We start from the raw sequence: 15,638 nt of genomic DNA, 5'->3' as shown, positions 1-15,638 counted from the left end.
ACAAATATCATTATTCACCACATTATTCAGAGCATTTCGTGATATGGAAGCTGAAAGCGGAGAGGCCAAGCAAAATAAAAATTATTGCATACCAGGCACAGTAGCTCACGCCTGTAATCCCAGCACTTTGGGTGGCTGAGGTGGGCGGATCACCTGAGGTCAGGAGTTCGAAACCAGCCTGGCTAACATGGCAAAACCCCATCTCTACTAAAAACACAATAGCCGGGCATGGTGGTGGCTGCCTGTAATCCCAGCTACTTGGGAGGCTGAGGCAGGGAGAATCGGTTGAACCCAGGAGGCGGATGTTACAGTGAACCGAGATTGCGCCATTGACCTCTAGTCTGGACGACAGAGTGAGACTCTGTCTAAAAAAAAAAAAGTTATTGCAAAAGTAAGCCAGACACATATGTTATCATTTGATATCCCCAGAAAGAGGAACTTGCTTTTTTTCCTGGTGACAGCACTAATTAAATAGATACCAGTATATCATTATCCCTATGAATGTGAGGTCAAAGCAAATCCCCACTGTAAATAAAAACAGCATCTGGAAATGAACTTGGCTAACAAACTATAGTCATTTAAGTTCAAGATTCACTTTAATTCACATTACCCCACTATATATGGGAACAGTGTTCTCTACAGATTTCTTTATTGCTATATCTAAGATGGCTACAGAAAAGACTTAATGATCATATTCAGTATATTTTAGAAATGTTTAATGTTGAAGGAAACAATCATTGCCTCTTTTTGGCATGTTGGAGTCAATTTGGGTGGGTCAAATATTGGACAAATAACACAAAATAAGGTGGCAAGAGCCCTGGAGCTCCTTGCTCAGCAAAATCTAAAATGATTCCAATAATCCCTCCTCATAAAAACTACACTGCTGGCTGGGCACGGTGGCCAATGCCTGTAATCCCAGCACTTTGGGAGGCCGAGGCAGGTGAATCGCCTGAGGTCAGGAGTTTGTGACCAGCCTGATCAACATGGTGAAACCCGTTCTCTATTAAAAATACAAAAATTAGCCAAGCACAGTGGTACATGCCTGTAATCCCAGTTAATTGGGAGGCTGAGGCAAGAGAATCACTGGAACCCAGAAGGTGGAGGTTGCAGTAAGCCGAGATCACGCCACTGCACTCCAGCCTGGGCATGAAGTGGGAAATTGTCTCAAAAAAAAAGTCCCCAAAACAAAAAACAAACAAAAAACTACACTGCTGCTGCTTATTGCCTACAGTATGTGTTTTCCTTTAACACCTTCTATTCTGTGACACTCTGGTTTACGTTCTTCAGCATCCTGGCAAACCCACTCACTGTACTCCCTGACAATGCCTGCCTCTGCTGAGCAACTTGAATGGCAGTGCCCAATCACTTAAGCCTATGCCTTCTCTCTCAAATTCTCCCCAAAGCATGCCTTCTCCAGAGAACTTTCCATACAAATCCCACCCAGTTCCTAATAACCTCCTCTACTTAGGAGAATTATATAGGACATTTAATGTATTTTCTACCCTTAAAAAGGGTTCTTGAGAGCAGAGCTAATTTTATGAGGAAAGAATGGCAGGCAAGAAGAGAGAGTAAATAAATATTGAAGCGGAAGACAGCTTTCTCATGACCACTCAATCTATTTTCAGCTTATCTAGGAGTTAGTTACCCAATAGATTCCAGCCCCTTTATGTTCTGGCTGCCCCAAATTTGATCAACATACCTACACCATTACGTAGCACTGGAACATTCCAGAGGGGAAAAGAACAGGCAGAAGAAAAGGTTAACTTTTGACTAAAGATTTTTTGATGGGTGGGGTGGGGAAGGATGTTTAAGTTGAAAGAAAGACAGAGAAATTCTGGATGAACTAAACTTGTTTTTTTCTGGTTCTCAGTGCCACTGCTTAGCAAACCTTTGTTCTGTTTTTGTTTTTTAGAGATAGGGTCGCTCTGTCGCCCAGACTGGAATGCAATGGCACAATCATGCCTCTCTGCAGCCTCAAAAATCCTGGGCTTAAGTAATCCTTGTGCCTTAGCCTCCCAAGTAGCTAGGACTTCAGGCATGCTACCACGTCTGGTTAATTAAAAAAAAAAAAATAGTTTGTGTGTGGCGATGGAGGCTTGCTTTGTTGCCCAGGCTGTTCTCAAACTCAGCTTCAAGTGACCTTCCCGCCTCAGCCTCCCAAAGTGCTGGGATTATGGGCATGAGCCACTGAGCCCAGCCAGCAAACTTTTCTAGGAAATGAAAGACAAGGTGAGGGCCTGGGTTCTGAAGGGTGAGGGCAGGGATGCAGTACATCGATACTTACTTATGGCCATTCAAAGCAGCATGGTGCAGGGGTGTGTAGCCAGTGCTGTCAACACAGTTCACATTTGGCCCTCTCCACATGCTAACAGGGAAAAAAAAAAAGAGAGAGAGACATAGATTTCACAGACTGAAGTCACAAACCAAAGCTGGAGGTCACTAGCTAATTAGTAAAGATTTTTATGTGGTGTTCAACCTGACCAGTTACTTCCAAATGACTCCTGATAAATACAGCGGCTGTATACCATAGAGAGGCATAGCACTGAGGGTACACTGCAATGGTCTGCTGAACAGAGTCAAGTGTCAAGACAACAGTGTCATCGCTTAAGAGCTTGTTCTTCTAGTACTCCCAGGATTGTAAAAACAGCTCATTGAAAGGTCATCAAAGACAGAACCAAACCACTCAGCCAGTCACAGGTATTGAGCACCCCCTCCTGTGCTGGTGACTGAAGGTTTGAGAGCGACCTCAACACAGACCAGGTAATCAAGATGAGTCAACGAGCAAGGATCAAGGTCAAAAAGCACCAGGAGACATGGCTTAAGATGCAAGAGATGATTCTGTCTTTCCTTTGTAAATATGTCTTACTAGTAATTTTAAAAATAACAGAATTCATATTCTGAATGTGTTATCTGACTCAAAAATACCGTAGGAGGGAAGAGAAAATATTACCTTACTTAATCCTCAAAACCTTAGTTCTTATTTCTGTATTGCCCTTACTGCATTGACCAGAGCTTCTAAAATAATATCAAATAATCCTAAGAGCCTTAGTTCTTATTTCTGTTTCTGCAAACCGTACTGCATGGGCTAGAGCTTCTAAAAGAATATCAAGTAGCATAGGGCAAACTTGTTTTGTTTCTGCTTCTAATGAGAATGCCTCCAATGGTTTGAGGTAGATACTCTGTAATTTGTAAAGGAAGTATCCTATTTTTATTTTCCAAAAAGTGTTACTAGAGATAGTTGGTTAAATGTATTTTCTGCATCTATGGAGATAATAGTTTTACACATTTAACAGCCTAGTATGTTGTTATCAATAGGTTTCTTAATATTAAGCCATCAATAGGTTTCTTAATATTAAGCCATTCTAGGCCGGGCGTGGTGGCTCACGCCTATAATCCCAGCACTTTGGGAGGCCGAGGCGGGTGGATCACGAGGTCAAGAGATCGAGACCATCCTGGTCAACAAGGTGAAACCCCATCTCTACTAAAAATACAAAAATTAGCTGGGCATGGTGGTGCGCGCCTGTAGTCCCAGCTACTCGGGAGGCTGAGGCAGAATTGCTTGAACCCAGAAGGTGGAGGTTGCGGTGAGCCGAGATGGTGCCATTGCACTCCAGTCTGGGTAACAACAGCGAAACGCCGTCTCAAAAAAAAAAAAAAAAAATTAAGCCATTCTCGGTGTAAACTTAATTGGCCATTTCCATTATGACCTTATTGGTACATTCTACTTGAGAGTATCTACTTCAGAGTATATTACTTAGGATCTATATTTATAATTGAGGCTGGTTTAAAGTTCTTATTTTTTATGCTACTGTTATTGGATGGTATTAGTGTTAGGTTTAGATCACAGGTCAGCTGGGCAGCTATCTACTAATATTCAAGAATCAATGACACAGGCCAGATGCGGTGGTTCATGCCTGTAATCCCAGCACTTTGGGAAGCCGAGGCAGGCAGATCAATTGAGGCCAGGAGTTTGACACCAGCCTGCCAAACATGGTGATACCCTGTCTCTACTAAAAATACAAAAATTAGCTGGGTGCTGTGCAACTGTAATCCCAGCTACTCAGGAGGCTGAGACAGGAGAATTGCTTGAATCCAGGAGTCAGAGGTTGCAGTGAGCCAAGATTACACCCCTGCACTCCAGCCTGGGAGACACATAGAAACTCTGTCTCAAAAAAAAAAAGAATCAATGACAAAAGAGCACTAAAATTACTTAAAAAATCACTAATAAAACCATCTGGGTCCAGAGCCTTTATGCTCAGACTTGGAAGCAATATTATTTACAAAAATAAAATTTTGGTTGGGTGCAGTGGCTCACACCTATAATCCCAGCACTTTGGGAGGCCAAGGCAGGTAGATCACCTTAAGTCAGGAGTTTGAGACCAGCCTGGCCAACATAGTGAAACCCATCTCTACTAAAAATACAAAACTTAGCTGGGCATGGTGGCATGTGCCTGTAGTACCAGCTACTCGGAAGCCTGAGGCAGTAGAATCGCTTGAACCTGAAAGATGGAGGTTGCAGCGAGCCAAGATTGTGCCACTGCACCCCAGCCTGGTGACAGAGTGAGACTTGGTCTCAAAATAAATAAATTAAATTAAATTAAATTTTGGCAATAGGCATCAATAGACAAATTATAAACTACAGTACAGACACAGAGTAGAATATCAGATACCAGTTATACTGCTATGCAATAAGACAAAAAAGATTATAATGTTAGAAAGAAAAAAGAAACAAAATTGTAAATACTGTATAGTCTTGGTTCAGAGAGGATTAAATTTATAAGGATAGTAGATTAAGTGCACAAGTTTACGCTACCTCCTGTCTAAAGTTCTCTAAAGTGACAGAAAAGATATCCCACCCTACACAGACAGACAGCAACAAACAGACAGATTCATACCCAGAAAATTTTTAAAAGATACCATCAAGTAATCAGCAACTTTGAGTAATTACTAAAAGGCAGAAGAAAGTAAACAAAGTCAGATCTACAGAGACACAATCTAGAAGAATGCAAATTAAAACATTCATTGACAAAAATGAACATAATGGCATTATCAAGTCAAAGATTTCAAAGATTAGGAAAACAAGCACTCTTAAACACCACTGGTATAAGTTTAAACTGGTAAATTCCTTTGGGAAGACAATTTGGCACCATTGATCAAAACCAAAAATAGATTCACTTTGAGCCAGCAATTCTACTTCCAGGCAACTATCCAACAGAAATACTTATACATCTGCACAAAGACACATGTTTGTACAGAATGGTTTCACTGTAAGAGTTAAAAACTAAAAACTTAATGTCTATCCATAGGCAAGCAGTAAAACAGTAGGTATACTGATAAAATACTATGTAACCATCAACAACAGTCATAAGGAAAGAAACAAATTGGACCTTTAAGTCCTGACATGGAAAGATTTTCCAAGACATACTGTGTTATAAGAAAGCAAAAAAAAAGGTCATTGTCCAATACACATCCCTGTAAATGGATGGTGACTAGAAGAGCACTCACCAAATGCTGACCATGGTGGTTACCTCCGGGGAAGGAAATCTGTGTTAGGGAGCCCTGCAGATGATGAAGAGAGACTTACCTATTGTGCTCTGTATTCTACCACAATTTAAAATACTAACAATGAGAATCTATTCACATAGTGCTTTTATAATAATAATACTGTAAAAGAAAAGGGGGAATCATCTATGCACAAGGAAAAGAAGACAAAAAAATGTCAAAATGGTAGTAAAACTCAGTTGTATATGGGTGACAAACCACTTTGATAAGCATGTAGATACTAGCTTTAGAATCTACCCGGCCGGGGGTGGTGGCTCAAGCCTATAATCCCAGCACTTTGGGAGGCCGAGGCAGGTAGATCACAAGGTCAAGAGATCAAGACCATCCTGGTCAACATGGTGAAACCCCTTGTCTACTAAAAATACAAAAAAATTAGCTGGGTATGGTGGCGTGCGCCTGTAGTCCCAGCTACTCTGGAGGCTGAGGCAGGAGAATTGCTTGAACCCAGAAGGCGGAGGTTGCGGTGAGCTGAGATCGCACCATTGCACTCCAGCCTGGGTAACAAGAGCGAAACTCTGTCTCAAAATAAATAAATAAATAAAAATAAAAATAGAATCTTAAGATAAATTTTAAGTGTGAAAAGTGGGATTCTGTACAACAAAGGAAACCACCAGCAGAGTGAAAGACCACGTATGGAATGGGAGAAAATATTTGTAAACCATATATCTGCTAAGAGGTTAGTATCCAAAATATATAAAGAACTCAAAACAACTCAATAGCAAGAAAGCAAATAACCTGATTGAAATATTGGGCTAAAGATCTGAAAAGACATTTCTCCAAAGAAGACATACAAATGGCCAACAGGTACATGAAAAAATGCTCAACATCACTAGTCATTAGAGAAATGTAAATTAAAACCAAAATAATGTATCACCTCACACCTACTAGAATGGCTATTACCAAAAAGACAAAAGATAAGTGTTAGCAGGGATGTAGAGAAAAGAGCAACCTTGCACACTGTTGGTAAAAACAAAAATTAGTACAGCCATTATAGAAACAGTACAAAGTTCCTCAAAAAAATTAAAACTAAAGCTACTATACAAACCAGCAATTGTACTATTGGGTATATCCAAAGGGAATGAAATTAGTACATCAAAGAAACATCTGCACTTCCATGCTCATTGTAGCATTATTCACAATAGCTGAGACCAGAATCGACCTACCTGTCCATCAATGGACACATGAATAACGAAGATGTGGTATACATAGACAATGTTTCGTTAAAAGGAAATCCTGTCATTTGTAATAACATTTATCAACCTAGAGGACATTATGGTAATAAAATAAGCCAGGCATCAAAAGACAAATACTGTATGATTTCACTTACATACAGAATTTAAAAATGTTGAACTCACAGAAGCAGAAAGTAGAATGGTAGTTACCAGGAGCTGGAGGGGGTGATGTTGGGGAGATGTTGGTCAAAGGAACAAAATTTCAGTCAGGAGGGATAAATTCAAGAGATATACTGTACAATAAGGAGATTATACTTAATAACAATGTATTATAATCTTAAAAATCACGGCCAGGCATGGTGGCTCACACCTGTAATCCCAGCACTTTGGGAGGTCAAGGCAGGCGGATCACCTGTGGTCAGAAGTTCGAGACCAGCCTGGCCAAAATGGTGAAACTCTGTCTCTACTAAAAATTGAAAAATCAGCCAACTGTGGTAGCGCATGCCTGTAATCCCTGCTACTTAGGAGACTGAGGCAGGAGAATCGTTCGAACCCGGGAGGCGAGGTTGCAGTGAGCCGAGATTGTGCTGTTGCACTCCAGCCTGGGCAACAGAAGTGAGACTCCATCTCAAATAAAAAAAAAAACAAAAAACAAACAAGCAAACAAACAAAAAACCACTAAGAGAGTTAGTTTTTAAGTATTTTCGCCACAAAAATGATATATGAGGTAATAGATATGTTAATTAGCTCAATTTAGCCTCTCTATAATGTATAGATATTTTAAAACATTATATTATATGCAACAAATATATAAAGCTTTTATCAATTAAAAATAAATTTTTAAAAAGCAACATACCTGTATTTTGATATCCAGGCTATTTGATTGCCAACTAAGGATGGTGAAGACAAGGTGAGGAGACTGAGGTACATCTTGATACCCCATCCCATCCTCCACTAAGCCTGAACTCCTACGGCACTTTCCAAACCAGGAGCTAAATGCAATTAAATCTCTTCAACACATTTCTACAATGACCTCATTTTCCAAACCAAAAAGTATATGACTGTGCCTGACAATGGATCAGGGTGATGGCAAGTGAGGTGGATCTGGAAAATCTGTGAGGTACAGTTTTCACACTTACTTTCAAATTGCCAAAGAGAAAAGATCATCATTATAACACAGGTGACACTAAGAATCTGAAAACAAATTCTTTGCCCCAAATCACATACCACATCAGTAGCAGATCAAAAACACTCTGTGATGGAGCTCATGGCATTTGGCCAAACAAGGACTGTCTGATCTAACTGTAACGACATGAAGTGAATATGTAGCATATATAATTCAGCAGCAAGACGACTGGAATAACCAAGAGGAGCTGAGAAAGAGGAAATACCAAGGCCGGTTAAAGTGGCTGAGAGTGCAGGCCTCTCAGCTACTAATTTAGTTCTATTACTCAACTATCTCAGCCCTCTCAGTCCATGTCCCCAAGGAACCCTGAAACTAAGATTTAAACCGCCTTTGATTTTAACAAAAATGCAGGATCAAGCAAGCCTTGCATCATTTTCTAACTTTTGCCTACATGACTGGTTTAAAGGTGATTAAGTCTGGACATCCTATGTCAGCACTAAAACTCCCTCAAAACAATTAGAAAATATAAGGAAAAAAGATAGTGACTTCACTGCAAAAAGCTGCAATGTTTCCAACCACAGAGGCCTTTTTTCCCTCCTTTTTCTCTACCTTCCACTCCGAAAGCCTATCTACAAGTTCTGGAAACTGGAAAACATATTAAACAAAATCTAAACGAAAATAAATATCATCTCCCTGTTTGGAATTTCAGCTTCAGACAGGATGGTAATAACATCCCCCTCCACCCAAGTTTCTTCCTTTTTGGCAGCTCAAGAAAAGAGCTATTTACAATCCAGGTCTTCCTCCCTATCACAGGTTTTCTAAAACTGTAAGCTCCAAAGGGCTGCTCACCGACAAACAAAAGCAGCATATAATGCACCAGGAACCAGGGAAAACAACTTTAAACATAGCTTAGGAGATTCCTAAGCAATGTTTAACCTGTAGAGATTGTGCAGAAATGCAATAGCTGCCCTTGACTTGCAGGACAAACTCCAGACTAACCTTAATGGGTCCTGGAGCAGTCATAGCAAGCCTGGGTGAAGAAGCTATGGAACCTAGGTTAAGAGCTTGGGCTCTGTGGTTGGCCAGACCTGACTTCAAAACTCGCCTCTGCCACCTGTCAGTTTTTTGACCTTGGACAATTCATTTAATTTTCCACACCACTGTCTCTGCATTTGTAAATTCTACTGTGAGGGGCTCCCCAGGACTTGAACCATTCATGGAAACTTCTAGAAGCTTGAGCAAATTTAATAGTATTCAGAGGCCTAGTGTGTCAAAACCAGCTTAACTGCTTTAACATGATATTGAAGCTCAGTAAGCCTTGTCCTGTGCACCTCGGCAGCACCTATGTTTTGGGATGGCATCTAAAGCACTGTGGAAGGCAACGAAGAATACGACTGGCGAGGCCCTGTGGCTTTCGAATGCCACCTCAAAGGCCTCTCTCCATTCCTTTAAAAATTGACTGTACGTTTATACATGGTGGGCACTGTGCTGGATTTGCAGGTTTTGATGAATAGAAACAGTCCACAAAGACACAGCCCACTCTATTTGGTGAAGGTGCCAAATAAGGTCCTGTTTGTGGGACTATACATGCATGTACTCAACAGACATGTGAAGGGTGCCTTCTAGGGGCTGGAGATACAGATGGAAAAAGACAGCCTCTGCCCTCATGTAGCTCAATTTCTACGGGGAGAGAAAGACTGAGTGAATAAGCAAATAAATAGATCCTATGGCGCCTATGTGGTGATAAGGGCCAAAGGGAGCAAAGAAAGCAAATGCAGCAAAGGAAGGGGATAAAAAGAAAATGAGTGATATTTTAGATAAGGTCATCAAGCAAGACCTCTCTAAGAAGGTGACCTTTAAGAAGAGATCTGAATGAAGTAAAGAGCTGTGAGGATGCCTGAGGTAGACAGGCAGAGTAGCATCAAACACAAGAGCCCCCGGAAGGAGCATGCCTGACATGTGGCTGGAGAGGGGAGTAGCAGGGAGCTCTGCCCACAGAGATGACAGAGGACATTACAAAGGACGCTGAGGTGAATGCAGTTCTATAGGCATCCACTGAGCCCCTACGAGTGCTCACTGCCAGGGGTAGGAGACGGAGGAGGATAAAGTCCACACTTGAAGGAAAGGGGAGCACTTTCAAAAAAAGGTGAGGCACATGCTCTAAACTCTAAACTGAGGTGATCAAAAACTAAGTCTCTTCACAGAGAATCAGGGTTCCTCCTATCTGATTTCAAAAGTCCATCAACACTCATAGCTAAATTTACTTACCACTCTTCACATCTAGCAAAACTCAAGCAAAAACTTGAGGTAAAATTGCTTATGCCGGGCATGGTGGCTCATAACTGTAATCACAGCACTTTGGGAGGCAAAGGCGGGTGAATCATGAGGTCAGGAGATTGAGACCATCCTGGCCATGATGAAACCTCGTCCCTACTAAAATACAAAAAATCAGCTGGACACAGTAGCGTGTGCCTGTAGTCCCAGCTACTCAGGAGGCTGAGGCAGGGGAATCGCTTGAATCCGGGAGACGGAGGTTGCAGTGAGCCAAGATAGTGCCACTGCACTCCAGCCTGGTGAAAGAGCAAGACTCCATCTCAAAAAAAAAAAAAATTGCTTTAAGTTTCTGTGAAATCAAGTAAGAATCGCAAAAACAAGACAAATGGGTTATTTATTCTGTTGAGTACAGAAAGTGGTCCAGCTCAAATGTCCCCTGAGCCTCAACACCTTTCCTGATTGCACTGGCTGATATTAATCTCACCCTTTTTAGATCTTCCAGATTACCCAACTGCATCTTCACCGTAACATATTATAAATCCTTTAGGGAAATCCCACGTTTCCAAGCACAGAGCACTATGTAAGGAACTGGCCCAGGGCCACCAGGGTGCAACTTCTAACATTTAGTTTTCACCAACCTGCTCATTCACTCTTGCCAGATCGGATTCTTGCCAACCCTGAACCAACACTGCCCCAGTGTGACATGGTCTCTATGCAGTATAACAAATCTACTACATTTATATTCATTAAGAATGGCAACAATCTCTTGATGGGACATCAAGCACTGCATCTGAGATGTCTGTACATAAAACACAGAGACAGAAGAACCGTGAGTTAGAACCAAAGTGCTCAGGCCACTTTCATGTGTGTGAGGTCAGATTTCTGGACCAAATGATACCCTAAGTGGCTCTTGGCTGGCAGTAAACATGATTCCTCTGGTGGCCCAGCTACTTTATTGCTTACTTTACACAAACAAGTAATGACATCTCAATGTGCCAGAAGAGAGTCCAATCCAGTTCAATCCAAAAACTGGACAGTCCCCACCCTTGAGTTCAGTGAGGAAGCCAGACCAGTAAACAAATGACAATACTATACAGTGTGTGACATTCTGGGAAGGAAGTACACAAACTGGCTTAAGGGAAATGAGAATAGGGAGGCTTTATCGAAGAGGAGACAGTTAAACTGAGCCTTAAAGTTTAGGAGGGAGCAGCTAGGCAGAAACGAAGAGGTAACATCCAAATTCACTGTCCCCTGAGTAGTCTCAGCAAAGTGGGGCACCTGCAAGTAATTATGAGTGGCTGGAGCATACAAGTGGAAAGGTGGTGAATGCAAGGTTGAACAGGCTGGCAGAGTCAAACCAGAAAGGGTCCTGTATGCTGCTGAAAAATTTCAAGCAGGGAATGATCAGATGGATGTTTCAGAAAAATCCTTCTGTTGACAGCTGGGAGGTGGGTACTCACATGGTCCATTTGTTATTCCACTATACTGTTGTGATGGCCTGACATATTTCAGAATTTTTTTTTCATCATTATGCTGAGCGGGTGTGTAAATGATACACTGGAAGAAGTGTGTGACTAGATCCAGGGAGCCCAGCTGAAGTTGATAAGTCAGGCATGAAGTGAATACCTAAATGACAGCAGTGTAAGGAGGACAGAGAAAAAAGGATAGATTCAATAGAAAAGACAGGATCTGGTCAAATGCAGGATGGGGTGCATTGGTGGCTGTTCGAATCAGGCAACTTGTTGAGTAGTGAGTAAATTCTGGAGGAAAACCAGGGTTGCTTTGTTTTGTGGTGGTGGTGATGTGAGGTAGGGGAGAAGAGAAGGGAGCAGGATGGAGTTTTATTTCCAATTAGTTGAGGCTGAATTTTGATTCCCATAAGTAGATGTCTGGTCAGTGGGTCGATACGAGGGTCTGGAACCCATAATCCTATGTTATCTAAACCCCATCCTTGTTTGTACCATGGTTACAAACCAAATAACTTAAAATGACATTGTCTAAATGTTTACATGCGTTTGCATGCATGTTACCCATATTTCACTCTTACAAGCATACTATGAAGCAAGAAAATAGATACTGTTATTTCCATTTTACAGGTAAGAAAACTGAAGTTCAAATAACTTGCTGATTGTCATATAGCTGATTACGGGAAAGCAGAAACAAAATTCCACATCAGATTCTAGTGCATTTCCTTCCAGTTTCACCGGGCCCTTGACACTGAATGTTTAGCGAAAACTATGTGGATTTCTGTGGGTCTCCTCCTGCATTAATTCTCAGGAGGTCAACGATGCAAAGCATCGAGTCAGATAAAGGCCTTCTCGGTTGCAGACCCTGTAAAGAGGGAGCAATAAACTTAAGGGGGAAGAGAGGTCCTGGGCAGCTCTCCAACAATTATTCATTAAATCATTAGGTCTAAACAAGAGTTCGTCTCATCAGCCTTTTTCTGCCAAAAGCTTTTAATGTTTTCTTCTTTTAGTTATCCTTGCAAAGTGAGATTTATCTCTGAACCTGAGGAAGGGCTGGCAGTTTTCCAACACAAGAAAACACTCTCAAATCAGTCTAATTTAGAAAAGATTTCATCTTACTCAAATGAATTTGACATGTCCTTCCTAAAATGCTTAACAGTTGAGGGTAAAAAGGAGAGATACAAGGAGTCTATGAATCCATGTCAGAGAAACTTGTATTCTTCAAGGGAAGACAAAACACACAGACATGAAACAGTCAGACACAAAAGCCCCACAACAGTGCCAATAGGATTCAGTTAACTGGGGAAACCTGAGCATGTACTTTTATTTTTGCTCCCCCGCTGAATCCCATTAAAACCAGAGTAAAAACAAACGAAAAGACCAAAAGGAACAGAAGAGAAGATAACCAAACATAAAATGTCAATCCTTTTTGAAAGATTAAAAAGTAGATAAGTTAGTAGAGCTGAGAAAGTGAATCTCTGCAGCCCATGAAGGGGATGCCAATTCACAAAGGCAACCTTGGGGAGACTCCAGGATTAGAGGCACCAGGTGGCAGAGGAGGCCAGGGATGGGGAGGGGCTGAAAAACAGGACTTAATACAAATTCTGTATAAAGAAGTGTTAGGGCCAGGCGCAGTGGCTCACACTTGTAATCCCAGCACTTTGGGAGGTCGAGATGGGCAGATCATGAGGTCAGGAGTTCAAGACCAGCCTGGCCAACACAGTGAAACCCCATCTCTATTAAAAATACAAAAATTAGCTGGGCATGGTAGCGGGTGTCTGTAATCCCAGCTACTTGGGAGGCTGGGGCAGGAGAATCACTTGAACCTGGCGGGTGGAGGTTGCAGTGAGCTAAGATCAGGCCACTGCACTCTAGCCTGGGCAACACAGCCAGACTCTGTCTCAAAAAAAGAAAAGAAGTGTTAGACTATCAGGTCTGCTGTCACATCCAGGACAGCCAGGGACTATTTACTCCTCTACCCACACAGGAGAAGGTAGATTTATTCTGTAAGAACCAGCTCGGAACTAAATGCAGGAATGTTAGGAACAGCAGAAGACAGGGAGAGGAACTGTACTGAAATCAGAGGCCCTGAATCAAACGGTCTATCCTGAAGGATGAGATCCCTGTCCCCTAACCTACTTGGCTTCCAGAATGCTGGCAGCTCCACTCCCATCCCCACACAGGAAAGCTGGAGGATTCTTTCCTGGAGAAAACAAATGATATCATAGAAAAGTTCAACAAATGATGGTTTTGGGGGATTTCTCAACAAAATACGGGGGGTGGGGTGGGGAGGGCTCCTGCCCCACAACTCTATATAATATTAATATAAAGCCCATCCTTGACACAATCTCTTCCCACCTCTATACAGAACATCCAATCAGCTTTTTAGGGTCCCACGCTTAAATACAAATCATAACCAAGGGTTGCCAGACATCTGAGGAAAAGCCTTTAACATGAAAAGGCAGAGCACAAAGTAAACAGAAAAAAAACGACTCAAAGATATGAGACAAGGAGTCAAATAAAACCTCAAAAATAAAAACCTATTATCACAGAATAACAGGATCAAAAAAAGAAAAAAAAAAAAAGCAGATCAGTGAAAAGTTCTTAGAAACTAAAAATAATATTAGAAATAAAAATATAAATAATGACCCAGAAAATAAAGTTGAATAAATCTCTTAGAAAGTAGAACCAAAGATAGAGGTTGGAAATAGGAAAGATAAAATTCAAGGACCAAGAGTTCCAGAGAAGAGAGAGAAAAAGATCATCAAAGAAATAATTTAAGAAATTTTCCTTAATCTTCCACTTAAGAGTTCATCCTATGCTCAGTATAATGAATAATAAAAAATTTTTAAAGTCACATTGTGAAATTTTATAATAATGGGATAAAGATAACACAGTTTGAGTAAAAAAACAGCTTACGTACAAAGAATTAAGTGCCACCAGAATTTTCAGTAGCACCTCTGGAAGGCATAAGACAAAGGAGAAATGCTTTCAAAATTCTGAGGTGAAATGACTTCCAATCATCAAGTATAAAAACAGAATGGGTATTTTTAGACATGCAGGGTCTCAAACTTTACCTCCCACACACTCTTTTATCAGGAAGTGATTGGAGGATGTGCTCTACCAAACAAATGAGCAAACCGAGAAAGAGGAAGACGGGTATCCAGGAAACTGGGTGAAGGGAATCAGCTACACAGCAGCCTTGAGACCATATCTGGAGAATCCAGGGAGGCATCTGCAGGAGGAAATGAAACTAACATGATCAACTGATGTATCTGCCTAGGACGTAAAAAAGAATACTTAAAAATTATAGTTGTGGTTTGGGAAGTAAGAATAAGCTGGACATAGAAAACTCAGAAAATGGCCAGGAATGGTGGCTCATGCCTGTAATCCCAGCACTTTGGGAGGCCGAGGAGGGCAGATCACCTGAGGTCAGGATTTCGAGACCAGCCTGGCCAACATAGAGAAAACCCGTCTCCACTAAAAATACAGAAATTACTTTGGGAGGCTAAGGCAGGCAGATCACAAGGTCAGGAAATCGAGACCATCCTGGCCAACATGGTGAAACCCTGTCTCTACTAAAAATACAAAAAAATTAGCTGGGCGTGGTGGTACGTGCCTGTAATCCTAGCTACTCGGAAGGCTGCGGCAGAATAATCGCTTGAACCAGGGAGCTGGAGATTGCAGTGAGCCTAGATAGTACCACAGCACGCCAGCCTGGCGACAGAGTGAGATGCTGTCTCAAAAAAAAATTAGGCATCTGTAATCCCAGCTACTCGGGAGGCTGAGGCAGGAGAATCGCTTGTACCCAGGAGGTAGAGGTTGCAGTAAGCTGAGATCATGCCACTGCACTCCAGCCTGGGCCACTGAGTTAGACTCTTGTCTCAAAAAAAAAAAAAAAAGAAAAGAAAACTCAGAAAATCAACAAGAAGGAAAATTAATTAATCATATAAGAAACTAGAATTACAGGATAATAATTGGCTCAGCAGGTAAATAATACAGTCATAATAACATAAATATAAGCATTTAATACTGACG

General features: G+C 41.4%; 1 protein-coding gene across 9 annotated transcripts in view; it reads right to left on the bottom strand.

Moving 5' to 3' along the window:
* Positions 1-15,638, bottom strand: part of ANKS1A (ankyrin repeat and sterile alpha motif domain containing 1A) — a 196,522-nt gene that overhangs the window by 114,573 nt on the left and 66,311 nt on the right. For all 9 annotated transcript variants that reach the window (XM_078369010.1, XM_035295368.3, XM_035295371.3 and 6 more), the window contains exon 2: positions 2,285-2,365. In XM_078369010.1, the coding sequence (XP_078225136.1) occupies positions 2,285-2,365 (81 nt within the window). The remainder of the gene's footprint in view (positions 1-2,284; positions 2,366-15,638) is intronic.

Source organism: Callithrix jacchus, chromosome 4, assembly GCF_049354715.1.
Source record: "Callithrix jacchus isolate 240 chromosome 4, calJac240_pri, whole genome shotgun sequence".
Taxonomy (NCBI): Eukaryota; Metazoa; Chordata; class Mammalia; order Primates; family Cebidae; genus Callithrix; species Callithrix jacchus.
The sequence above is the reverse complement of the archived record's forward strand: the minus strand, read 5'-3'. Positions and strand labels throughout refer to the sequence as shown.